This window comes from Lynx rufus, unplaced genomic scaffold (genome assembly GCF_022079265.1).
Source record: "Lynx rufus isolate CCGP_SWC_20201006 ecotype Redwood Valley unplaced genomic scaffold, mLynRuf1.p SCAF_13, whole genome shotgun sequence".
Taxonomy (NCBI): Eukaryota; Metazoa; Chordata; class Mammalia; order Carnivora; family Felidae; genus Lynx; species Lynx rufus.
In genome coordinates this window covers 46,209,737-46,235,495 of record NW_025814827.1, presented here as the reverse complement: position 1 = coordinate 46,235,495, position 25,759 = coordinate 46,209,737, and the positions used below count along the sequence as shown (strand labels likewise).

Here is a 25,759-nt window from a genome sequence, read left to right as displayed (position 1 = left end):
ACATACAGTCCACGGCAGAGATGAAAGCTCACACCATACTCAGCACCACAGTAGCCTCTTTGCACAGATTATTTCATGTAATCCTTGTGCCATCCCATAACTTGGGAGTCATCACCCTGCATCTCACAGATGGGGAAACCGAGGCCTCGAGAAACAAGCCACACAGGTAGCAGATATAGAGTAAATATCCAAACCTAATTCTGTCATGTTTCTTTTTTTTTAAATTTTTTTAACGTTTATTTATTATTGAGAGACAGACACAGAGCATGAGCAGGGGTGGGGTAGAGAGAGGGGGAGACACAGGATCCGAAGCAGGCTCCAGGCTCTGAGCTGTCAGCACAGAGCCCGATGTGGGGCTCGAACCCGCAAATTGTGAGATCATGACCTGAGCCGAAGTGTGTTGCCTAACCAACTGAGCCACCCCGGCGCCCCAATTCTGGCATGTTTCCAATACAACTAAGCTGGGTCAGCGCTGATGCCATTCTCTCACGCCAGGCTTCATTCACCCAGTTCTTCCATGACAGGGACTGGAAAGAGCAGCTGCGTGGGAGCCCATAGCCTGGGCTCCCCTCCCAGCCCTGCCACAAACCAGCCGTGGGCCTTATGTATCTCACTACCTGGGTGCCAGTCTCCTCATCTATAAAATGAGACCATGCGTCAGGTGAGCTTGAAAGGGTACTACCCAGGCCTTCAAATCTTCAACTCAGCCTGGGAAACATGCAGCAGCAGCACCCCACAACTGCCCCCCACCCTCCCCACCCATAAGTGAGCCTGCAGCTAAAGAGAACTAGACCTTGGTTCCATTCGGATCCGTTTATTGACAAATCGAATGAAAAACAATCATATAAAAGGATATAAGACCATAAATGTGGTTAACACGTGGAGCGGGCGGAGGAGGGCAGTTGGGATGTGGGTACCGCATGGGGAGGGAGGAGGCTGGGCATACCACTAAAGGGAGAAGCAGAGAAGAGGGGGAGAAAGGGGGAAAGAGGAGGAAAGAAGGTGTCTGCTAACAATCCCACAGCTCACCTTTCAGTTTTTCAGCTGTCACCCAACCATTCTCTCCTGGACAGGATTAACAGCTGGAAATGATTTAAGGGCAACAACGAAGCAGTTTGTCTACAAGAACTGGGAGATGGGGGATGGGATAGGGTTCTGAGGGAGTCTCTCCCTTGAACCTGTCGCCAGAAACCTGTTTAGGGTGAACTGAGAGCTAGGAAGCTTAGTCTTGTTCCCAACTCAGCCACCAGCGAACCAGCTGTGTGACTTTGGGCACGTCACTTCCCCTCCGGGCCTCTCACCTTGGCTGTGAAACAAGCAAACTGGACTCGATGGTGGGTCCTACTCTGGCTCTAGCAATGCCAAGCGCTTTGGCAACCTGAGCTGGGCCAGGAGTCTGGCTCAGCTTTGGAAAAATAAAACTACTTAGAGGAGAGTGACACAGTGCTAGCCTTCACCAGGAAACTACAGTCAGCAGAAGCAGCAGCCACTCAGAGGACGAGTGTAAGTGCACACACCTATGAGGAATTCACTGTCCCTACAAGATGATCTTTGCAGGAAGTGGCTGCGAGGGAGCTGGGTTTTGCTCTACGCAGAAGGCAGGTGCAGGGGAAGGGGACGATCCAACCAAAGCAGTCACACATTGTGCGGGGTCTGGGGATACGGGGTACAGTAGACATGGGAAGAGAGGGCTGTGGACTTTGGGGCAGGGTTGGAAAGTAGAGCCGTGCCAGTACCTCACCGCGTGCCGCACTGCTCATTTCAGACGCCCTGCCCCCTTCAAACAGAGGCCTGGGCCCCTCGGTCTAGTTGAAGTAGCTTGTCAGGTAGAGATGCCACACTCGGCATCGAGATCCTTGATTCCTGTTCTGGTTGACGCCGTTGAAGCAGGGGACGGGTTGTCTTCGTTGGCTAGAGCCAGTTGAGGTAGGCTGTCTCTCCTTGCCCTTCCCCTGCTGACAATCGGGATGCTCTATGGGGCTGGCCGTACTTCTACCCCAGCTCTGAGTCTCGGGCCCAGAACCGCCAGTCCCTCCTCGACAACTGGACAGGCCTAGGCTGGCCTGAGGAAGGTGGCTGTGAGACTGCGAATGGGCTGCCTCTCCACAGCCCTCATGGACTTGGGTCAGCTGTGACAGCGAGAAGAGCAAAGGGTCCCCAGGGGACAGTTCAGGGGAAGAGTCCATATTCGAGATTTCTGTTTGATAAGGGAATGTGGTTCCGATTTTGAGGCCCAGAGCCAACATCGTTTGACCGTTAGGACAGGCAGGAGTAACATTCTGGGGGGACGTGTGTATGTACCTGCACACGTGTGACAGGACGATAGGGATACCCAGGGAAAGACAATGAGCCTGGCCTACCTTAAAAAGGGGACTTTCTGCCCCCCAGGGTAAAACTGCCAGAGGCCCATATCTCACAGCCTTTGACAGACTCTCCCGATATCCCAAACTGGGGATGCTTCCATAGGGACGCTGATCCCCAGTTCAAGGCAATTCAGCAAAGCTTTGTGAATTGACTTCTCCGCAAAAGGCACAACCGAGGCCCCCAGGGGGCTATGAGACCACTTCTTGAGGCTGGGGGAGGCCTAGCAGCAAAAGCCCAGGACCCTGGAGTGGGGGCTTTCCCGGCACCCCGGTCATTGCTCTAAGACCTTGAAGGACAGGGGTGTGCCGCTCTTGGCAAAGGCCTTCATCAGGCTGCTGGGATAGATGCACCCAAGCTTCTCTGGAGTCGGGAAGCCCCAGACCCTGTAGAGAGACAGGCTCAGCCGGTCCCCGATATAGAAGGGGCCCACCCACTTGGCACTGCTGCCGTTCCTGGGGAGCGACAGCAAGAGGACCTGGTCGCCCACATTCCACTCCTTCTCCTGACTCTCCCGCTTGAAACGCCTATTCTCCGCCTTTTCGCTAGCCTTGTCGGTCACCCGCCAGTGTAGCTCCAACAGCTCCCCAATGAGCTGCAACAAGAAGACATCCATCTTGAGCCCTTCGATATTGGCACTGCTCATCTCCCACCACAGCGGCTCGCTCAGCCTCACTTCATCCCCCGTCAGGATCTGGACCGGCGTGGCCTGGGTGGAGGAGGCCCTAAAGGCCAGGTGCAGCAGGGGCAGGGAAGCCGCCCACTTCTTGCCATGCAGGAAGATGAACTCCTTGAGGGCCCTCTTGAATTCCCAGTAGGCATCTGAGCTGGTCAGGCAGGGGAACTGGAGGTCCCTGCTCAGGGAGGCTGCCTGGGCTCCCAGGGCCAGCCCACAGCTCACCAGGACATGCCGAGCAAACTGGGGGCCCTGGGCAGCCTCCAGCCTCACGGGAACGCCCCACCTGGCAAACACATGCTGGAGCAGCACCTGGGCCACTGCCGTGTGCGTGTAGGGCTTCAGGGGGAATGCCTCCACCCATCTGGTGTTGGGGTCGGCCACAATCAGCACGTGCTTGTGGCCCTCCTCGCTTATGGTGACTGGGCCCACCACCTCAATCTGCAGGTTGGACCAGGGGGCGGTAGACCTGAGGGGCCACACGGACTCGATAACCTTCAGCTCACTGCCTATGAGATTTCGGGGGATGCAGAACAGGCAGCTTCGGCAGTAGTCCCTCACATGCTCCTGCATCCCGGGCCACCACCCCAGCAAACGCAACTTCTTGTAGGTCTCCTCGGGCCTCTGGTGGGCGCCCAGGGGAAGGTCATGCACGGAGAAAATCAGGTCCCTCCGGAGTTGCCTCGGGACTACCCAGACCTTGGGCCTCTTATCCCCCTTGAACATAAGCAGGCCGCTCTCTTTGTCGAGGCTGAGTGAGTTAAAGACAGAACTGAAGGGTGAGGAGCCAGACAATTTCTGCCCGGCCTGCAGCTTGGCGATGATATCGGCCAGAGTGCTGTCGCTCAGCTGTAATGCCAGCAAGTCGGGCCTCTTGCCCATGGTGTGAGGAGATACTACAGGGATCGGCACGTCCTTTGGCAAGTTCCACCACTCCCCGCCCCCCTGTGCTCCCTGCTTGGCCAGGGTGTCCACTGTCACAGCAAACAGGGATCCCCGGTAGGAGGTTCGGTAGATGAATGGAAGGGACGAGAGGTCAGAGGTGAGCGAGATGATGTAGGACAGCAGGCTCGGGTGAGGTAGCGGGGCCCCGTCCGAGGAGAGGAAGCCTCGAGCCCTCCACAGGGGCAGGAGCTCCCAGAGGAGGCTGAAGATCCAGTTGCAATGCGTGAGGAAAACCACAGGGAGGTGGGACTGGCCGAAGCGCTCCAGGCCACAGGCCACGGCCGCCAGGTGGGCATAGGTTGGTGTGTACGGGGAGCAAGAGAAGGAAAGGGAGACAGGGGCGCTGGTGGGAGACAGGACATAGAGACCAAAGCCAGCACACCACTCGTCCTCACGGTAAAAGCAATAGCCCGACATGTGGATGCAGACAAAAGTGGACAGGTCGGAAAAAGGAGGCAGAACCTGGAAAAAGCGAGGCATCGAGGACGCAGGCGTCAGCAGTCGGTTTTCTCCCAGCAGGCCCTGGAGAAGGGTCAATTCCAGGGCCCTCTTGCCTTTGTCCTGTACCAAGAGGGACCATCGGATCAACCATGCTTTGGAAAGTCTGCGGCCCTCTGGCGCCTCGGGGTCCACAGTGGCCCGGGAGGCATAGGAAAGGTCCAGGACCACTGGGGTGTCTCCAATGCAGCGGGAAAAATGTTTGAGGGCCCAGGCCACCGCATAGGGGCTGTCTCCCCCTGACTGGGGGCCCTCGCTCTCCTCATCGGGAAGGAGGGGCTTCGAGGTATAGGCTACAGGGTGCTTCCTCCCCGAGTGCTCCTGATAGACAACGGCCGTGAGGGCCACTTGGCTCACTGTCACCTCCAGGCGGAAGGGCAGCTGGGTGTTGGGGGCCGTCAGGCAGAGGGCAGACACCAGGGCTCGCTTCAGAGCCAAGAAGGCCTTCTCATGCTCCCAGTCCCACTGCCAGTCCGGCTTCTGCTTGAGGAGGCTGTGCAGAGGGCCCACGAGGGCTTCATAGTCAGGGATGACATCCTGGTGGGAGTCCATGAACCCCACGAAGAAGGAGAGTGCAGTGAAGTTGCTGGGGATGGTCAGCTGGGCCAGGTGGGCAAGAACCTGTTGGCAGGGAGCCTTCTCGTCCCAGGGGATGCCCAGGTAGGGAGACGCCGGCGCCGGCAGGAGATCGATGTCTAGGGCACCGTCAGGGGGGTCCTGGAGGCTGAGGCACCGGAGGATTTCCTCTGAAAGGGAAGGGCACTCGGCCCTGAACACTGATGCCAGTGAGGAGTCCAGGGCATCTTCTTCAGGTGGCTCCTGCACCCCTTGCCGCTCCCTCTGCTCATCGTCCTGCCTCTCCTCCTTCTCCTCCCGGACTTCTTCCATATTCCGCAGACCCTCCGGAGGTGCAGGGTCAGCACCATCACTTGGCTCAGAGGCGCTGGCCGAGCTGGGAGGAAGCGTCTTCCACACCTTCAGGAAGTTGCCGATGTCGGTGTCTAGCCTACCCCAGAAGAGCAGAGCGGAGGGGCTCAGGGGCCTGCTGGAGGAGGGAGGGGCACCCAAGGGGGAAACCACATCTGCGGAGCCTCACCCCACTGCTAAGTCCCCCTGAGGCTGGGCCAAGCGCCAGAGCCTCCACCAGGACCCTGCCCGCAGGTACCTCCTCTATCTCTAGCACGTGCCAGGCCTCCATATTGGAGATTCATCCATATGTGAAGCCTCACCCAATCAAACCCTTGTTGACCAAGCAACATTTTCAACCACTTCTAAGCCAATGACTTGGTACGAGTTAGATGACTGGCACTTCCAACCTGTCCCTAGGACGAGCAAGCCAGGGGGAGGTCAAGAAGGAAGGCGGCCTGACAAGGCACTTGAGAGAGGGCACAGCAGACAAACCTCCACAGCACTTTTTCTCAAACCAGGGAAATGAAACTGAGGGACCCGGTCCAGAAAGCAATGCCCTGTCCATAAGGTCCTTGCCACCATCCTCTGCTGGGAACTAGGATGAGGGGGGCAGTAAGGCAGCTCAGAGCAGGAGGAAGCCAGAGCGTCTGAGTTGCTGCAAACCTGGTCCAGGACAGAAGTCATGTATGTCTAACCCAGGTTGTGAGAATCCAAGGAGACAATAAATATGGAAAAAATTCAGCAGTACGTCCCCTAGCCCAGCTCCCTTTATTCCCACAGCAGCAAGAATGAGGCTGTCCCCTGGAGCACTGCTGCCAACAGCATAATATGGAAAATGTCAAACGACCCTTGACAAGAGATTCGATAAATCCCCTGGGTACTTCTAGAATGGAATACCGCGCAGCCATTAAAGTGAGCCACATGAATTAACATGGCATGTATCTGGGCAGGGCGGGGGGGGGGAGCCATAAAATGCTGAGTACAAATGCCAACTGTGGAAAGATGCACATGTGCAAAACTGTAAAGCTGCAAAACCATACTGTAAGTGGCTTATGGATGCATCGATATGTGGTAGAGGTCAGGGAGCCTAGGTGGCGCAGTCAGCTGAGTGTCTGACTCTTGGTTTTGGCTCAGGTCACGAGCTTACAGTTCATGGGCTCCAGCGCCGCGTCAGGCTCTGTGCAGAGCCTGCTTAAGATTCTCTCTCCCTCTTGCTCTGCCTCCCCCACTCACGTGCATTCTCTCTCTCTCAAAAATCAATAAATATTTTTTAAAAATATGTTGTAGGGGCGCCTGGGTGGCGCAGTCAGTTAAGTGTCCGACTTCAGCCAGGTCACGATCTCGCGGTCTGTGAGTTCGAGCCCCGCGTTAGGCTCTGGGCTGATGGCTCGGAGCCTGGAGCCTGTTTCAGATTCTGTGTCTCCCTCTCTCTCTGACACTCCCCCGTTCATGCTCTGTCTCTCTCTGTCCCAAAAATAAATAAACGTTGAAAAAAAAAATTAAAAAAAAAATGTTGTAAAAGCATAAACCTGAAAAATCGAATCACTCTGCTCATGGTTAAGCACTAGACAAATGTTGGTTAGCGCCGAGGGGAAGTTTCTGGTCAGTCCCAAGAGGCACTGGGAGGCGGCAGAGGCTTGGCCCATTACCTGTTTGGCTTCTTCAGAAATTCGTCCAGGGTGGGGCCATCACGGCCCAGGGGGTCATCTGGCACCATGAAGAGATTCCCCGCAAAGGTGAAGGGCAGTAGGCTGGACCCGGGAGAGAGGAGATATGGTCATAGAGGAGCCCTTGATTCATACAGCCCGTTAACCCCTGGATGTCTGAACAGGAATTGAGACCAACGTCTGGTGAGCACAACTCTAAGGGCCCTCTCCCAAGACCAGCACCCCCTGCCAGGGGCTGGCTGACATCCATCCACGGGGAAGGAACAGCTCAAGTCCCTGGGATCACCTCACCGATCTTTGACCATCAGTTTCTTGGAATTATTCATCAGGATGTGGAGCTGCTCATTGGTGACAATGATGCCGTCTGTCTCCTCTGCCAGCTTTACCATGAACCTGCAGGGAGAGGGGTTGCTGCTAGCCACCCAGAAACCCTTACTTCCCAGGTCTTTGGGGAAAATGAACTTGCAGTTTCACGTGGAGATGTGCTGAACAAAAATGCTGCCCTTGGTGGTCGGGGAGCCAGGGCTCAGGAGCCCATCTCCTCGTCCGTCTATGCAGCCATCCGGGATCACCACTAGCCCCCGGGAGGGTGAACTTGAATGCACACCCCCATCTACAGATACAAACACACACCCCTATCTAGCACACAGGCATTCACATACACATGCACAGACACACACGCTGAAACCTGCACACTCGCCCACATTCACACATGCATTTTTACTAGCTCAGTTTCCACATCTGTAAAATGGACATAAAATACCTACCCTATATTGCTGTGAGGATTAAACGGAATGAGACAAACAGTACATTGAAGTGCCTACCTCGGTGCCTGCCACACAGCATGCACACACATGTTCCATTACTATTCTTCACCAATGCACCACATTCCCATACATGCCAAGACATACATACATATATCCATATGTACATATACACACTACATACATACACCGATATGTATGTAATGTATGTATGTATATACATATAAAACATATATAAAATCACATACCTGAATAAACAAATCCACTTTTCCAAGGATCACCTCTCCTTGAAAGAGGGCTGTGACCAGGAAAGAAAGCAAAGGCCACCTACTTCTCGGCATTCCCGGAAAGGTTGCCATTCCGGCGGCCCCAAGCATGCTATTCCACAAGTGCCCAGCAGGGGACCTTTGCAGAACAACCATCTTCCCTCAAACCCAGACCCGAAATTTTAGAGGCACTTAAAGACCAGGGGGCCTAGCTCTTGAAGGAGGGATGCCTGAGCTGCCATGCCTGGCCCTTCCAGCTGAATGGATGCCAGGTCTTGAGAAAAGTGGGGAAGAACAGAACTTCTCATTGGCCAGCATAGGAGGTGCCTAAGTGCAGCCGAGACCGGGCACAGACTCCAGCCTGGGACCAGTGACTATGGCAGGGCCTTCCCTGCCCCAACAGAGGCAGCATCACAGGCTCCCCCTGTGCATACTGGTCCTGCAGCCATGTTGGGGACTAGGTGCTTAGGATTGACACGTAGGGAAGTAGGGAGGCACTGGGTCTTTAGTGAGGAGACAAGGCCAGTCTAACTCCATTTTCAGAGCCCTGCCAGGGGTCCAACCACATACAGCCATACACATACCTCCTCCCAGTGCCAGGGCTGGGGGGGGAGGAAAAAAACTGAAGCAGTTCCTGGAGACTTGAACTTTAGCCCAAACCGAGGCCCCAAATCAGTCACTTGGGCAAGCAGCTCTATGGAAACACCAGGAGTCACCTGGGCGGGTCCTATCCAAAGTAGTGGGTTCCAGCCCATAGGTCAGAAAGCCTGTAGACTGAGGGAATGGAGCTGGAGAGTCCCAAAGTCAGGAATCCCCCTTAGCCTAGGGTAGAGCCGATCCTGGAGCCCTCTCCTCACTGTGTGCCTCCCTCTGCCTACAGAGGGCCTGTGCACCACGCCATCCTCTCTGACATGACCCTCTGACATGGTGGCCTCCATCTCCCCAGAGCAGGTGAGGCTGGACTCCACCCGACACACCAGCCCAGCCCCTGGAACCCTCCAGAAAGGCCTGGGACTGGCACACCTATAATCGTAAGTGGTGATCTTCTTGCCGTTCTCGAGCTGGGAGGGGGTGATTGAAAGCATCTTGAGGGAGTGCAGCTTCGTCAGGAAGTGGCTCTCTGGAGGTGAAAGACAGAAGACAGAGATGCTCAGAGGAAGGGCGAAGTGGAAGAGGCCACGGCAGGGACAGAGAGGCAGGGAAAGGCAAAGCTTGGTGATGCTGCAGGGGCTGGCGGAGGGGGTGGGCAGTGGACAGCTCACCTCTCACCCTCCGGTTCTTCTTCAGCTGCCAGGTGGGTACAAACACAGTGACCTCTCGGTGTCCCCGGTTCCAGAAATACTGCACCGCCATGGCAATGCCACGGCAGGAGAAGAAGTGCTGGAGGCCGTGCCTGTGGGGGGTGGTGGGAAATGAGGGAGCAGCCTCCTCCTGACCAGTGGCCCTGCCTTTCTGCTCCTCCCTCAGACAATGCCACACGCCTGCGTCAGCAACCGGCAATGCCCTTCTCCCTCTCCTCCATCATCGAACATTCTGTAAGCACCTACTGGGCTCACTCACCTACTCTGCGTGTGCATGTGTGTGCACACATGTCGGGGGGCTATGTGCACGTGATCAGCTGTGTGCACATGTGTGGGTGAATGCGTGTGTGCGTGTGTGTGTGCAGGAAACTCCAGGGCAACAGGAAAAAGAAGGCAACCTCTGCACCCAAAGAACTTAAGTCAGGGCTAGAAGCAAACAAACATTCATTCCACCTACTGTGGGCCAGGAGTGTGCTCAGCACAGATAACTACTGTCCCGTGGGGACAAATTCAGTGGTCTTGCACACATTTATGCTAGCATGTGTAGAGCAGTAAGCGCAATGCAGGAGGACAGTCTCTAAGGATTGATTGGCACACTCGGGAAAAGCTCCATAAAGGACACCTGGGCTGGGCCTTAAGGTGCAGGCTAAACATTGGTAGCTGGCCTGGGGTTGACAGACACTGTGCTATGTGAGACAGGCGGGCTGCGGTGGGAAGAGCACAGGCCTTGGCAGTGGGCAGATCTGAACTCAAAGGCCAGCCAGGTCCCTTACGAGGCTCTGGAATCTTGGGCCAGATGCCTTACCTCTGTGAGCCTGTTTCTGTTTCTATCAAAGAGAGAGAAAGAAACGTCCCTTGGCAGGACTGTCTGCATGATTCCGTGCACATTCCTACCATGCCCCAGTCACCCACCATTGCCACTTCCATCCTATCGTTTCCCCATTTGAACCCATGTCACCCACATACCGAGGGGATGCCCACGCTCTGTCCCCCCCGGGGATGCCCTGCCCCAGCTCCCCAGACTTCCCAGCCCATGCCATGCCTGTAGCTACTCACACCATGGCCACACTGCTGCCATCAATGACCACTCGCCGTAACCCCTGGTTCCCGGGTTCCCCCGACAGGTTCAGCTCGAAGGGTGTATTCAGGGCCTCATGGTACCTCTGGAAGCTGGTCACTGTGCTGTTTGCCTGTGGGTGACGAGGCGGCTGCCTCGGGGCCCCCTCCCAAGCCCCCAGGAGCCCCTCCATCTGAGGTTGGTGCTGACTACCGGAAGTCAAGGTGCTGCTGGACTGAGGACCCTGCCTTCTGGACTCCCCATGGCCCTTTGGCAAGGAGGCATTGCCCCTTGACGAAGGCTGCACCTCGCTCAGGAGTTTGGCGGCATCCAGGCTTGGCCCTGGATCTGTGGGCGTCTTCTGAGCTGCAGGTGTTTTGGGGCCTCTGGAGGCTTTGGAAGCTGCAGGTGCTTTGGGGGCCACAGGTCCCTTGGGGGCCGTAGACCCTGTTTTAGCTGCAGGCCCAGTTTGAGTTTTGGGTGTTTTTGCTGCAGGTGACGTTTTTGCTGCAGGCGTTTTCTGAGCTGTGGCAGTTTTGGGAGTCGCAGGTACGATTTGAGCTGCTGATGCCAGTTGACCCACGGCTGCCTTCTGAGCTGCAGGCCCCCCTTGAGCTGCTGGCTTTGTCGGAACCGAAGGCACTTTGAGAGCTGCAGGTTCTGTGGGGACTGCCAGCATCATCTCCGCTGTAGGCACTTTGGGGACTGCAGGCAGCCCCTGATCTGTGGGTGGGGTTTGAGCTGTGGGCACTGCCGCAGCCACGGGCACTTCGAGAGTTTCAGGCACTGTTTGAGCATCGGGTGCTGACTGACCTGTCAGCCCCTCTTGAGCCACGGACCCCCCCTGAGCTGTAGGCACGCCTTGCCCTGTTGGCAGCACAGAAGGGCCCTCTTCTGGCCCCTTACAATCCCACTGCACACTTCCTTGATCCCCTGGCTCGCTTCCAGCTTGCAGTTGGGGCGCAGAGGTCAAGGGGGGCCCTATCTGTGGAAGTCCTGGGCTAGTCTTATCCTTTACACCCGAGCCCCCTGAGACCACCAATAAACTCATGACTTTTTGGGGGGTCTCTGGCCTCGGGCAATTCTGTAGGGTTGCATCTCCTCCTGGTCCCCCATCTGGTCTGCAGTCTGGGCTTTCCATGCTGGGCAAAGGAACCAGCTCCTTCTGCTTCCACTCTAGATTTAAAGGCAAAGGATTCTGCCCTGGTAGCTTGAACTGAATGGGGCCCAGGGGCCTCTGCCAGAAAGGAAAACTGAAGCACGCCTGGGACAGGAGCCAGGCCAGGTGGAGAGAGTGCAGTTCATTGATCCTCCAGAAGGTTGCGGCGATAGCCCCTGGCCACAAGGGCCCAAACGCTGGCCCTGGGGTCCAGGCCTTCCAGGGCGGGCACATGCTCAGGGCTGACACGGGAGGCTGGAAGGGGCGTTTATCTTCCACTCTCTGGACCTGCCTTTGCTGTGACGGGGCTTGTGTGTGGTTTGCAGAGTCCTGGCTGCTGGTGGCTTGCGCGGGCCCTTCCTCTCGAGCACTGTCGGTACTACCTTGGCTGTTGGAATCGACCCTGGAGGAAATCCAAGTTTGTTGGAAAGGTGGTTAGGCCAGGTAAATCCCAAACCATTTCCGTGGGGCGGGGGGAACAGGGACAGGGTCTAGAGAAACCAAACTGATTCTTCAGAACTTACCTTACCAGCTGGCTGGTTGTTTCCTGCTGTGTGTTCTGGCCTGGGGTGCCCGAGACCAGGGCCCTGGTGGCTCCCAGGTTGGTTAATCTCTTTGAATGTTCTGGGCTCCTGTTCTGGAGAGTCCCCACCTCCAGGAAGGGCCCAGGACCGTCTCCCACAGACACCATGGCCGGGCCTTCCTTCTGCTGGTGGGGAGGGCAGATCAGCACCTCGGGGTCAGGGCAGGACTCAGAGGTGCCGATGCGGCCGAGCCACTCGATGATGTCTTCTTTGCCTGCAGCGTCCCGCACCAGGCTCAGCAGCAGCTCTTGGACCGCTGGGGGCAGCTGCAGCAGATCCCCTGCATACTGGTCACCACGGATCCAGACCAGGGCCCCAAAAGCCCTGGTCACCTCAGCCTCCCAGATTCCCCGGGGGGTGAGCAGAGCAGCAGGGCCCCAGCGCAGCCGCCCCACCAGCTCCTCCAGCCAGTTCTGGGTCATGATGAAAGACTCGGTCAGTCCCCCCACCATCAGGGAGCCGGGGGGACCAGGCACCAGGTAGGCCAGGGTGCTCCAGCAGAGGCAGTCGAGGAAGAGGCCCTGGGCCCCAAGGAAGGCGCAGTGCAGGGCCTGCGGGTAGCGAACCTCCTTCCACAGCTCCGGGCTACACAGGCCCTTCAGATACTCCTGAAGTCACAGTGGGGAGAACACAAAGGAAGTCATTCCTTTATGGGCCTGCCACTGGCTTGCACCCTCCCCCCGCCCACACACACACACACACACAGCCAGCCCCTCTCTCTAGGCCTGCCTCCTCACACACGCATTTCTTTTCAGGGAGCTCTCTGACTGAATGAGGGAGGCCTGGCGGGGGAAGGGGGAAGCACCTAGGCTTGGAGTCGAGGGACCTGATTCTGGTTCCAACTTGACTGCAACAGGTTAGGTCAACTGTGGGAAATTTACCTTCTTCTCAGGGCCTCTGTCTTTTCCCCTGTAAGATGGCAGGTTAAGTGACAGTGACATACCCCTAGGGTCCAGTCCTACCCTGACATTCTAGAACTGTGAGACAGCTAGAGGAGGGGAATTGCATACTACTGAGAATCCTCCATGTGCCAGGAACTTATGTGACCAGGGGGCAAGTTATTTACCCCTCCTTGTGTCTGGATTCCTCATCTGTAAAATGGGAACAACAGTTTCCCACCTCATCAGGCTATTATGAAGCTTCAATGAGTTAATAAGAAGGAAGCACTTAGCCTGACGTCTGCCCATCCTATTCCCAAGGGCACACAGCTAGAGGGCTGTGTCCCCAAAGGCACACAGCTAGAGGGCGATGGGCCAGGACCACAGCCCACATGTGTCTGACTCCGAAACCAGAGTTCTTCCTACCTCCTCAGACTGCAGAGTGACTATAGGGTAATCCTGTGGGATTCTGGCTTAATCCCCCTCCAGAAGGTCTCTAGCACAACCTGTACCTGTAACCATGGTAACTCTGTTGCCCAGAGGGAACAGAGGAGGAGGTAAGTCACTGGGCCAGCATCCAGGAGAACCCCGCAGACATGCACAGTGGCTGAACCAAAAGGAAGGCCTCTGGCTCTCTGGGCAGACCAAGTCCTCATGTTTACAGGGCTCAACCACTCAGTCTTTGGCAGTCACTGGGATGGAAGAGGTTGGGTTTCTCCCCAGTATGGCTGAGTTGCACCAGCATGACCCCTGTGAGCTCCAAGTGAGCGGGGGCGCTCCCTCTTGATCAGTCAACCCATGTCGACTGTATTTGCCCTCATGTCCCTCCTGTCCCTTCACATCCCCGTGTCTCTGAAGGTCACCCCTCTCCCTGTTTCCCCCTAACAGGGAACAAAGGCTCCCTCTTAGATCACCAAAAGCCATCCTGAAGACGGCTCCAGCCCCTCTGCTCGGTACCCTGACCTCTTGTTCAGGCCTATGTTTACCTCTTCCACCAGGACCAGGCCACAGACCTCCAGCCCCTTCCCCAAAGGGTCTAAAATACACCTAGGCTTAGGCCCAGGTCTAACCCCTTTTCGATCAGTCCAAAACCAGCTCAAAACCTGACAGACACCCCAAGCCAACCCCTCCCACCAAGAACCTCATCTGGTCCACTGTCTGGCGAGGGTGAATCTGACCGGGCGCAGGATAACTGTCATAGACCTTAACAAATCCCCACCCCAGCACCCTATATTCCGATTACTTGAAAACAACATGTAGAAATGAAGAGAGGTGCTGAGGAAGAAGATTGTCGGTGGTTTCTTTCTCTTTGTGCAAAGAGCTGAAAATATTTATTGTGCCATTCACTGTTCAATATTTTTTAACTAACAAGTATATAAAAACTAAAATCGTTTTCCAAATAATAAGTGTGAACTAATATTTATTGAATACTTATTGTGTGTCAGGCTCTTTACACACATGATCTCATTTATTCGTCTCTCAGCCCTATAAGGAATTTGCTATCATCCCCATTTTAGACGAGCAAGGAAGGGCACGTGTCCAAGGTTAAACAGATTGTCGGCTGGGATACTCAGGCACTCTGACTCCAAAGTCTGGGGTCTTAACCATAGTGCTGTCTGTACCTTACAGCAAGAAAATGTAAAGAAACAACATGCAATGACATCCAGAAAATTCTGGAGCAATCTGCCTGCTTAAAGCCCACCCCAATCTTTTTCCTCCAGAAGGAAAAAAGGAGAGAAGAGGCAGGAACAAAATAAGCACAGAAAAAGAGTTGTGTATTTGTCAAAATACATTGTGCAGTGTCCACAGGTCCTCTGTCAATTAGTAAGTTAAATAAAAACAGTAACACGAAACAGTTTAATATTGGTCTATACTTGATCAAGGTGTTCTAGCATTTAACACCTGACTTAGAAATCTCCTTTTTCCTAAGGCAGTTACCATTTATTGTCTGCTTTCCAGAACCACCCCTAAATTACCCTGCAGAATAGTCAAAAGGCTCAGAAAATGGCAGCACCAAGAAACTCTGGAATTAAGAGTGATAGGAAACCTTTAAAAAGGCAGACCAAGGGACTCCTGGCTGGCTCTGTCGGTAGAGCATGCAACTCTTGATCTTGGGATTGTGAGTTTGAGCCCCACGTTGGGTGTAGATTACTTAAAAATAAGATCTAAAATAATAATAATAATAATTAAACTAAAATAAATAAATAAAAGGCAGACTGAGGTCAAGTTGTTTGAAGAGCAGCTCGAGACGGGAGACCAACTGCCCCCCTACACAAAGGCTGTGAGGTTTGTTCTCTAGACGGCGGGAAACAAGGTCCCAGGATTAGAGGTGGATCACCATACTTGAGGGTGTGGGTATCATACAAAAAACATGAAGGAAGGGAGGAGAGATTAATAATGAAGTCTACAATGAAAGCTGAATGCCAAGAAACTCATTCTTCCCATTCAGCGATTTAGCAGCCAGGACAGAGAATAAGAGAAATACATTCTGGAAATCTGGCCAGCTGGAGAGCCAAGACCTAAAGATCACCAAACAAGTTTCCTAACAGACAGTGCCCTCAGATCTCTGCACAACCAAGCTCTAAATCAACAAGTGTCAGCCTCAAGCAAGGATTATCATGATAGATAAGGAAAACTTCTAATGTGAAATAAATATACAGAAAACATACAGAAACGGGTGGGGAACAATTTGAAGGAAGAGAAACTCAGGAGGGAGAAGAAAACTTTAAAAAGTTTACTATTGGGGTGCCTGGGTGGCTCAGTCAGTTAAGCCTCCTACTCTTGATCTCAGCTTAGGTCTTGATCTCAGGGACATCAATTCAAGCTCTGCCTTGAGCTCCATGCTGGACATGGCATCTACTTTAAAAAAAAAAAAAAAAGTTTACTACCATTGCTGTCTCAGAGAGATGATAGAGAACATTGCACACATTAAACAAGAATACGGTGTTATTTTTGAAAAGAGAATTCAAAAAACATAAGTGGTTTTTTACAAAAATACTTTATTCTTGAGGCACCTGGGTGGCTCAGTCAGTTAAGCGACTGACTTCAGCTCAGGTCATGATCCCACATTTCCTGAGTTCTAGCCCCACATCAGGCTCTGTGCTGACGCTCAGAGCCTGGAGCCTGCTTTGGATTCTGTGTCTCCATCTTTCTCTGTCCTTCCCCCACTCTTTCTCTCTCTCTCAAAAATAAACATTAAACATTTTTTTAAAAAAATAAAAAATAAAAAAGACTTTATTCTTAAGTAATCCCTACACCCAAATGTGGGGCTTGAACCCACAACCCCGAGAATAAGTCACATGCTCCACCGAATGAGTCAGCCAGGTACCCCCACAAATGACTTTAGATATTAGAAATATGATGGCAGGGGCGCCTGGGTGGCTCAATCAGTTAAGTGTCCAACTTCGGCTTGGGTAATGATCTAGCGGCTTGTGGGTTTGAGCCCTGCATTGGGGCTGTCTGCTGTCATCACAGAGCCCAGCAGAGCCCGCTTTGGATCCTCTGTCTCCCTCTCTCTCTGCCCCTCCCCTACTAGCACGAGCGCGAGTGCCCACTCCGTCTCTCAAAAATAAATAAACACTAATATATATGTATATTATAAATATATATTTATATATATATAATGTATATATAATATGTATATATGTATGTATATATATAATACATACATTATATATATATATACACACATATATATAAAACGGCAGAAATGGAAGACCCAATAAAAAGTTTGGACGATAAACTTCAGGAATTCTCCAGAAAACAGAGCAAAAAGTCAGAATTGGAGAACAGGAGAAAAAATAAGCAAAAGTACATTGGGCCAGTACATTGGGACATTAATGTCTAAAAAGGAGTTCCAGAAAAGGAGAACAGAGAAAACACAAGGAGGAAAGTCACCAACTTTCCAATCACCAACCTAGTCACCAATCTAGTCAATCTAGTCACCAATCTAGAAAATTGTCTACATCTGAAGAACACGAGTGTCCAGATAGACGGGCCCCCAGAATATAGCAATAATAAGCAATGATGGATGAAGACAGACCCACACAGAGGAGTCTCACTGAGAAACCTCAAAACAGTGGGGAAAACAACATACTTCCAGAGAGAAAACACTTCACACACAAAGGACCTGGGACCTAAAGAGCTTCCAAAGTCCTAAAGCAAGAAATCAATGGCATAATGCCTCCACACTTCTGAAGGAAAATAATTTTCCATTTATTTATTTATTTATTTGAGACAGAGAGAAGGTGCAAGTGAGTGAGGGGCAGACAGAGAGAGAGAAAGAGAAGCGGAGTTCACCCAAAGTGGGGCTCATGTTCACTCAATGCAAGGCTCGTGCTCACCCGAAACAGGGCCCAATCTCACCAATAATTTTCCATTTATGATTCAATACCAACCAAACTGTCAATCAAGCGACCTTCAGCTATGCAATGTAGATATGCAAATATGCATATCATTTTATCTCCTCCAACATTTTACCTCCTGTAAACCCTTTCTCAGGAAGATGCTGGAGAGCACTCTCCAGCGAATCAACAATGGAAACTAAGAAAGGAGATCCGATAGAGGAAGAAAGCAAAGACAATCTCCAGGATGACAGTGAAGACAAATCTCAGAATGTATTCATCATTCAGCAAATCATCATTGAGCACCTACTATTTGCTAGGCACTGTTTTAGGACCAAAAGCATTGTCAGGCATGGGGGACAACTAGTTCAGACTGGAGGGTAAAACTCAAGAGGCAAGCATGTTACTAGTATATTCTTCAGCACTGCACCATCTTTTACTTATTTTTCTTTTTTTTTTTAAATAGGCTCCACACCCAGCATGGAGCCAACGTGGGGCTTGAACTCACAACCCTCAGATCAAGACCTGAGCTGAGATCCAAGAGTTGGAGGCTCAATCAACTGAGCCACCCAGGAGCCCCATGCACTGCACCATCTTTTTAACTTACGACTCAACTGGTGGACGTGCTCCACCAACCCAAGAAAGAGAAAGGCATTCGGTCCAGGAAATAAGGCATTTAACAAAGAAAAAATGCAAAGGGCTGCCAAGAATGACAGCAAATTGAAGTGTAGGAAGACAACTGTGCAGTCCTGACTGGACAGAAAGAAGGATGTCTCCAGGAAAACATCTAGAACTGCAAGGACATCCTGAAGCCATAGACTGACCTCCTAGAAAACTGTAGTGAGAAGCCACTGAAGTTGTTAGAATTGGCTACAGGTCCTAAGAAAAATAAGTATATTAAAAAAACAAGGAGTTCTTAACGTCACTGAAATAAAAGTAAGAAAACATAAGCAGGGCATATGGCAGTGCTCAAATACGTGTGATGCTTGCACAGGCATAATGATGCAAACAGTAAATACAGGTTTGAGAGAAAACTGAAATAGAACTATACTGAGAAAAAAAGAAGGGATGGTGATATAAGGAACTAAAGGCTCACCTACAATAATGGTATGTCAAAAGGTATCTAAAACTGGGGCACCTGGCTGGCTCAGTCGGTAGAACATGTGACTCTTGATCTCAGGGTTGTGAGTTCAAGCCCCATGTTGGATGTAGAGATTATAACAAAATAAAATCTTAACACGGAACATGGAGGCTGTGTCAGCTTCCCTCCCTCTCTCCCTCTGCCCCCTCCTCCACCCTAATTCTCAGTCTCTCTCTCTCTCTCTCTCTCAAAATAAAAAATAAGGGGCTCCTGGGTAGCTCAGTCCGGTTGAGCAACCAACTCTTGATTTTCGCTCAGGTCATGACCTCACAGTTCATGGAATCCAGCCCAGAGTCGGGCTCTGTGATGACCATGCAGAGCCTGCTTGGGATTAAATTTCTCCCTCTCTCTCTCTCTCTCGAAAATAAATAAACATTTAAAATAATTTAAAAAAAGTAAAACATAAAAATATAAATAAATAAATAAATAAATAATAAATACAAGATTTTTTTAAAAAATGTCTAAAATTGATTAGTCAAAATATAACAGTACCTATATATGTTTTTAGGAATATGGAGATGAGGAAATGCCAAAGGAAATACTGCCTACAAGGAAGAGCACCAAAGAGGGAGTTGGGAGGGACAAGGCAGGCAATCATGGTGTCCTAGTGTGAGCTTTTTAAAAACTATTGGACTTTTACATTGTGCATTACTTTGATAAAAGAAAAAATTAAGTTTTAAAAAAAGGAGAAGGGGTTCCTGGGTGGCTCAGTCGGTTGAGCATCCGATTCTTGATTTCAGCTCTGGTCATGATCCCATAGTCATGGAATCAAGCCTCGAGTTGGGCTCTGCACTGAGCATGGAGCCTGCTTAAGATCCTCTCTCCCTCTCCCTCTGCCCCTTTCCCCTGCTCGAGTGCTCTCTCTCTCTCTCTCTCTCAAACACATTTTTAAACAAAAACTTTTTTAAATAAAAATTTAAAAGGGAGAAGGATCGGTTGCCCAAAACACAATTAGATTTGCCGGGAAGTGTTTAGCAATCAGCCAGGTGGGGGGATAGACATGATTTGTAGCATTTGACAGTTTCTGTGGCATAAATATTCCCACCAAGGCTAATTTCAAATTACCAATGGGACTCCACTGGCTTCCAAACTTCCTGAAATTTTAACAGTGGGTTAAGTAGCAGCCAGCTCCAGCATGCCCCTGGCCACCAACTTACATGTTACTGCTCAGTGTGGAGCAGGGACAGATCGGCTTCCATCTGACAAGCCAAACCAAAAGTCAGCAAATCACGCCCTGTCCCACAGCTCCCTGAACCCAGTCTCTGGCTCCCCCTCATCTCCCTCCATCATCTCCAAAAAGGGGAAAAGTGAAATGTCACCTCTCTGTGCTCAACCCTTCCTCACATTGTTGCCAAGAACAGAGCGCTGAGCAGGGCTTGTCCCTGGGCAACTCTGTCACTATTAAAACCCTCCTTTCCACTTGTTGATTTCACCTTAGAGAGGTGAGGCTACCCCAGTGTTTGTTTTTGCTGCCTGGGAAGGTGATTTTCAGCAGTGTCTTTATTATTTCTTTTTTTAATGTTTATTTATTTATTTTGAGAGAGGGAGAGAGAATGCAAGCAGGGGAGGGGCAGAGACAGAGAAAGACAGAGACAGAGAATCCCAAGCAGGATCTGCACTGTCAGCACAGAGCCCGATGTGGTACTCGTTCTCAAGAACCAAGCCATGAGATCATGACCTCAGCCAAAATCAAGAGTCGAACACTTAACCAACCAAGCCACCCAAGTGCCCCTGTCCTCATTATTTCTTAAATCCCACTACAAGATAACAATTAAAAGCACTCTTGAGGGGCGCTTGGGTGGTTCGGTCGGCTAAGTGTCCAACTTTGTCTCAGGTCATGATCTCACAGCTCATGAGTTTGAGCCCCGCATCAGGTTCTGTGCTGACAGCTCAGAGCCTGGAGTCTGCTTTAGATTCTGTGTCTCCCTCTCTCTCTCTGCCCCTCCCCTGCTCACGCTCTGTCTCTTTGTCTCTCTCTCACTCTCTCAAAAATAAACATTAAAAAAAAATTAAAAATTTTTTTAAATAAATAAAATAAAAGCACTCGAATTCTACAGAGATTTTCCTGAAAAACCAGTGCATATAATTTAGAAACATACCCAGTTCCTTCTCCAGATAAGCCTGTGTCCTTCACCTCCCCTCCCCTCACAAGCCAGCCATCCCCATGCTCACCCCTTTCCCATCCTTCAGTCTCCAGTCTTGCTAGGTCTTCTCTGCCAGGTGGCCTGTGTATAGTGCGACATTATCAAAGTGCAGGATTCTACGTCCCTGCAGCTGGGATTGGGGTCAGCCACAGCATCTCCCCATGGAAGCCACAAGACATCCTTATACTTGAGAAATTGTCACGTATCAGATTGCTGGAACTTAGAGAGCATTTAATCTTCTTACTCTAATTTAAGCTTTTCACTTTACAAACAAGGAGACCCAGAATCAGAAACAAAAGCACTCGTTCAAAGTTATACAATAATAACTGACATCTATCCCCCAAAGCTCTCCACATCTGCAAACGTGCTTAAGCATGCATTATTTCAGCTGACTCACAATCCCTCTGTGATGTGGGTGTTATATTATTTTATAGATGAGGAAATAAGCTCAAGAGAGAGTAAGCTGTTTGCCCCAGGTCACCCAGTTAGAGAGTAGCAAACCTCAATCTCAAACTCTCTCTGCCACACCCCTCTGTCCCAGACATAGCTTGGTGACAGCAGGTTAAGCCCGGATCTCCTGACTCCTGGGACAGAGCCTTATCTTCCCACCTACCCTGCTCCCCTGCTCCAAACCTCCAACTATGTCTTCTTTCTGCAAATTCTGTGCAATAAGAGAGGGAGTTACCCAGAAGCCCCTCACCTTGTCTCCATCTTAAACAGGGCCTTTCCCCAAAGGAAGACAAAGAGGATTGAGGTGACAGGGTGGGAGAATTGAAGGAACCACTGGTTACCTTAGCAGGGCCTGGAGTGTAAGGGAGGGATCAGTGGCCCAAGGAACCCTGAGGCAGCAGTAGGAGCAGGAGCAGACAGGCCTAGAGAATCTGATCTGGGATCTAAGCAGGGGGCAGGGAAGCTGGGCACCTCTGAAAGTGCAAATCCCATAAAAGCGTGAGTTGTTGTGTTTCAAATTAATAAAAAGATTAAGAACCCAAAACACCCCCAAAGGTTGCTGTTGTTAACCAACCCTATTCCAGCTACTGAAAAGTCTGAATCTGAGGGGTGCCTGCCAATCCATTCTTTGGGCAGGCACCCCTCCCCCCACCCCCACCCCCCAGCACCTCTGTCAGAACTGGAAAAACTGCTGACCAAGCAACTCAGTGGAGGGGCTGAGGGAGGAACTTTCCAGCCTGCTTGCCTGCCTGCCTGCCACTCGACAGTGTACTCTGGGCTCCCCCACCCATGGCCTTGACCAATTAGGATATTGGTATAGACCCAGCTGGGGAAGGGGTGTGTGTTGGGCAGGGTGCAGGGGTGAGAGATACACAGGAAGCGAATGGCCTGGGGCCCAGGGAAGAAACTGTAGCATTCCTACTAGGAAAAGATAAGGGAATCTGGGGGAAGAGGGAGACCTTGGCCATGACTGGAGGCCAGACAGAATCTTGTTAAGAGAAGCCAGGGAGTATGCAAGAGAGGTACACTGTGACCTGGCCTGTCCAGTGCCCAGCCCCACACAGCAGGCCCTTTCATCTGAAAGCCCACAACCCTCCTCCAAGATTCCCACCCATCCCCAGGGACGGCTGCCTTCCAGAGCAGCTGTGCATGGACGCGGGCGCGCACACACACGCGCGCGCCAGCACCAGCCCCTGCAAGAGGCTACCTAGGGCATCAAGAGTGTGGGGCAGGGAGCCCAGAGCCCTGGGTTCTGGTCCCAGCACCTGCCACCCTCCTGCCTACCTGACACTGTGTGCTCAGGCAAGCCTCTTACCCTCTCCAATCCCCAATGCCTGATTTGTAAAATGCCTGCATTGCTCTAGAAGCATCTCTAAGGGCCCCTCCAGCCCAGCACTCTGAGAGCCTCCAAGGGGCAACCCAGGATTTAAAGAGACGTAAAAAGAGACAGAAGGACCTGGGCCTTCCAGTGTCTTGGTGGAGAACAAAGAGGTGTTGCAGAGGCCACAGAAGGACCTTAAGCTGTTCCCCAGATGGAGGAGCAGGCTGTGGATGCTGGAAGGCTCATGAGGGAACACGTACCATGGAGGGTCTCGCAGCGCACTTGAGGGACAGAAGTGACACGCCAAAGAGGGGTGAGGCAGAAAAGAAAAAAGGAACCAGAGGGAAGGAGTCAAGCCTGCAGATCTGGAAAGGCAGGACGTTGGCCCACTACCTGCCCGCCATAGTGCCGAATCCAGGTCGAGGGATCTCTGGGGACCCCTGTCTCCCCCGGGCAGGGGAGAGCGAGAGGGCTCTGGCTGGAAGGGGCGGGTGGGGGTGGGGACAAGCTGTTTACCTTGGCTTTGCTCATGTTCTCCTTGGGCCCCTCCAGCTGCAGCCAGAAGTAGGGGGTGTCTGGGCGGCTCTGGAAGGCGTTCAGCTTGACCCTGAAGATGCGCTGCACTTGCAGCCGCTGCCGCTGCACCCGGGGCTTCGATTTGGTCTGCACCATGAACCATTCCTGCGCCGGAGGGTCGCCCCCGGACAGGAGCATGGCTGCCCCGGCGCCCCTGGAAGAAGGGCGCCGACGGTGTCAACCGGGTCCCAGCGCGGGAGGCGCCCCAGCAGGGTGCGGGAGGAGTCCAGGCCACGCCCCCTCCGCCGAGCGGCGCGCCCCCCGCCTCAGCCTGGTCCTCTCGGCTTACGGACCCACCAGCCACGGCCACGGCGCCCGTCCGCCCGAGTTCCGTCGCTTTTGGCGGCGGCTCCCGCTACAATCTCTTCCTGCCAGGGGCTGCAGCTGGGGGTGGGACCACTTGGGCTCCCGCCGCCCTTCCCTCCGCCCCCAGCCTTCCCCCTTCACCACTGCGCCAGCCCCTGCAGGATGAACCCTTTCTCCGTCTGCCTGGTGGCTTGAAGGGGCGCGGAGGGCCGAAGGAGGGGGCGACAGGGCGGGGGGGAGGGCGCGAGAGGGTCCTGGAAACCTCCGCCTTCCACCCAAGTTTTAGGCCCGAAGCCAGAATCAGGGGTCAAAGTTAATTTCCTTCCACGTTCCCCTTTCCTGGGTGGAAGGAAGAGGAAGGGGAAGGAGGGGCGTTCCGGTGGGGAAGAGGGGGCTCGGTTTCGGGGACTTTCTCCCAGCTCCTCCCACCGCGCCCCTCCCAGCCCTCCCCGAAAAGGCAGAGAACCGGACCTGTGCCACTCCTTCCCCGGAGGAAAGGGTTAAGGAAGAGCAGGGTGGGGAGCGGGGGAGGCCGGGGCCTGAGGAAACTCCGGGCTGGAAACCTAGCAGGAAGCAGAGGGTAACAGCACCGCCTCCCCACCCCACCCCCAAGTCTGGGGACTGCCGGGGCTGGCAGGCAGCCCAGACCCTCCTGAAGCCCCCAGGGCTGGAGGGGCGGGGAGAGCAGCCTGAATTTTCAGACTGGCGTGGTTAATGAAAGCCCCTTTTAGCAAGTTTGAGTAATGCCGGGGAGGGGGGGGGGGGAGGGGCGGGGCTTCAGGATGGGAGTGAGGGTCTGGTCCGTAACGCAGGCTTTGAGGGTTCCCTCAACCCTTGATCCACAGCCAACCGCTTGGCATCAGTGGTCAGGGACTAGCTCTGGGCTGGGGGCCCGCCTCCAACACCCGGCCCCGGAGGCATCCCCGGCACAAAGAACACCTTATGCAGCCCTGGGGCCTGAACAGAACCTGGCTCTGTGGAGGGCACAGTCTGGGTCCTGGGCTCCAGTGCCCTTTATTTTACAAACCCAAAATGAGCCCCGCATTCTGACAGGCACAAGTGTAGTACCTACGGGGACAAAGGGCAGTGGACTGTAATTTAAGCCTGCCCAGGAACATCTGGGCTGTCGGGCCATGGTGTGTTTGTGTCCAGGCAGGCAAGGGGCCAAGAGCACCCCACTGCAAGGAAGAGGCCCAACTGGGGAGAGGAGGGAGCTAATACTCTCATACTACTCCCAGTATCCTCATACTATTCCTAGACTGGAATCCTGCCCATCCTGTCCCACCCCTGCTTCTCCCTAGACTGGAATCCAGAAAAGGAAAAGGTGATCTGTGTCATCTCTGGCTTCACAATCTTCTGCTCTGCCCCATCTGTGTCCCGGTCCTGACTCTTTATAGTACCTTGAAGCAAAAGACCCTCAGGGCGAACTTCAGGTCCTCTCCCCTCTTGCCACCTCTGTCTGCTCTCCCGGTATCAGAAGAGGCTCCTGCCTTCTTGTGTTTCAGTTTCTCCTCTGAAGCAAGGTGAGAGCCACTACCCCCGTTTCCTGCTCTTCCCTGAATAAATACATAACTCTTGTTGCCCTTTTCTAACGGACTGTGGACCCCACACACAGTGGCATCTTCAAGGAAAACTCTCTGGTTTAATCCTAAATTCAAAGGAGGATGGAAAGAGGGCGGAAGAGTCAGGTACTTGATAAATGGATAAAAGAGGGTAATTTATTTAAACTCTTGTGCCTCCATTTCTTCAGCTCATAAAAATGGGGCTGATAATACCTACAGCACAGGTCATAAATCAGACCGCACAGGTTGTAAATCAGACCACACAGATGCACAGATACAGGTACCATGCCTAGCACATGTTCTGGCACAGAAGAGATACCCTATACATTTTAATTTTCCCTTCCTAGATCTTGTCTCTCGTCCCCACCTCACCTCTGGCCAATATGTCACCATACCTTCCCAGAGACGCCCTCTTTCCCATTGCCACCAGCCTGGCTCCTAGACCAGGCTCTCCTCACCCTCCCTGCTAACCAGTGCCCTCCTCCTCTCCCCTCTCCTCCTGGATGTATCGGATTTAGTTAAATAGCCTGGCTCTAGTCCCGACTTTGCCAGTGATGAGTTGTGCATGATTAAGCAGGTAGCTAAGTCCTTGACCTCTCTGGGCTTCCTCATCTAAATTCATTCACTTGGCCAAACTCATTCATTCATTCAACAAATTCCACACACATTTATTAAGTGTTTACTATAAGCCAGGCCTTGGCAGTATAGCATTGACTAACATGACTCCTGGCCCTTGTGGAAAGAAGAAAACAGCTGTGATTTCAGGGAATGACAAATGTTGTACTGGAAATAAAGCAAGGTGTGCAAGGTCTGCAAGGAAATAAATGCAGAGTGCCTTGATGGGGACTCTC

General features: G+C 52.6%; 1 protein-coding gene across 1 annotated transcript; it reads right to left on the bottom strand.

The window, feature by feature from the left end:
• Positions 1 to 817: 817 nt before the first annotated feature.
• NYNRIN (NYN domain and retroviral integrase containing) lies at positions 818 to 23,184 on the bottom strand. The gene is made up of 8 exons (XM_047075547.1): positions 22,981 to 23,184; positions 12,128 to 12,795; positions 10,444 to 12,006; positions 9,349 to 9,479; positions 9,110 to 9,206; positions 7,348 to 7,449; positions 7,039 to 7,140; positions 818 to 5,486 (listed from the first exon to the last, which is right to left on the bottom strand). Exons 1-8 carry the CDS (start codon positions 23,176 to 23,178, stop codon positions 2,636 to 2,638), a joined length of 5,712 nt encoding a protein of 1,903 aa, XP_046931503.1. The 5' UTR covers positions 23,179 to 23,184; the 3' UTR covers positions 818 to 2,635.
• Between the last annotated feature and the right edge of the window lie 2,575 nt (positions 23,185 to 25,759).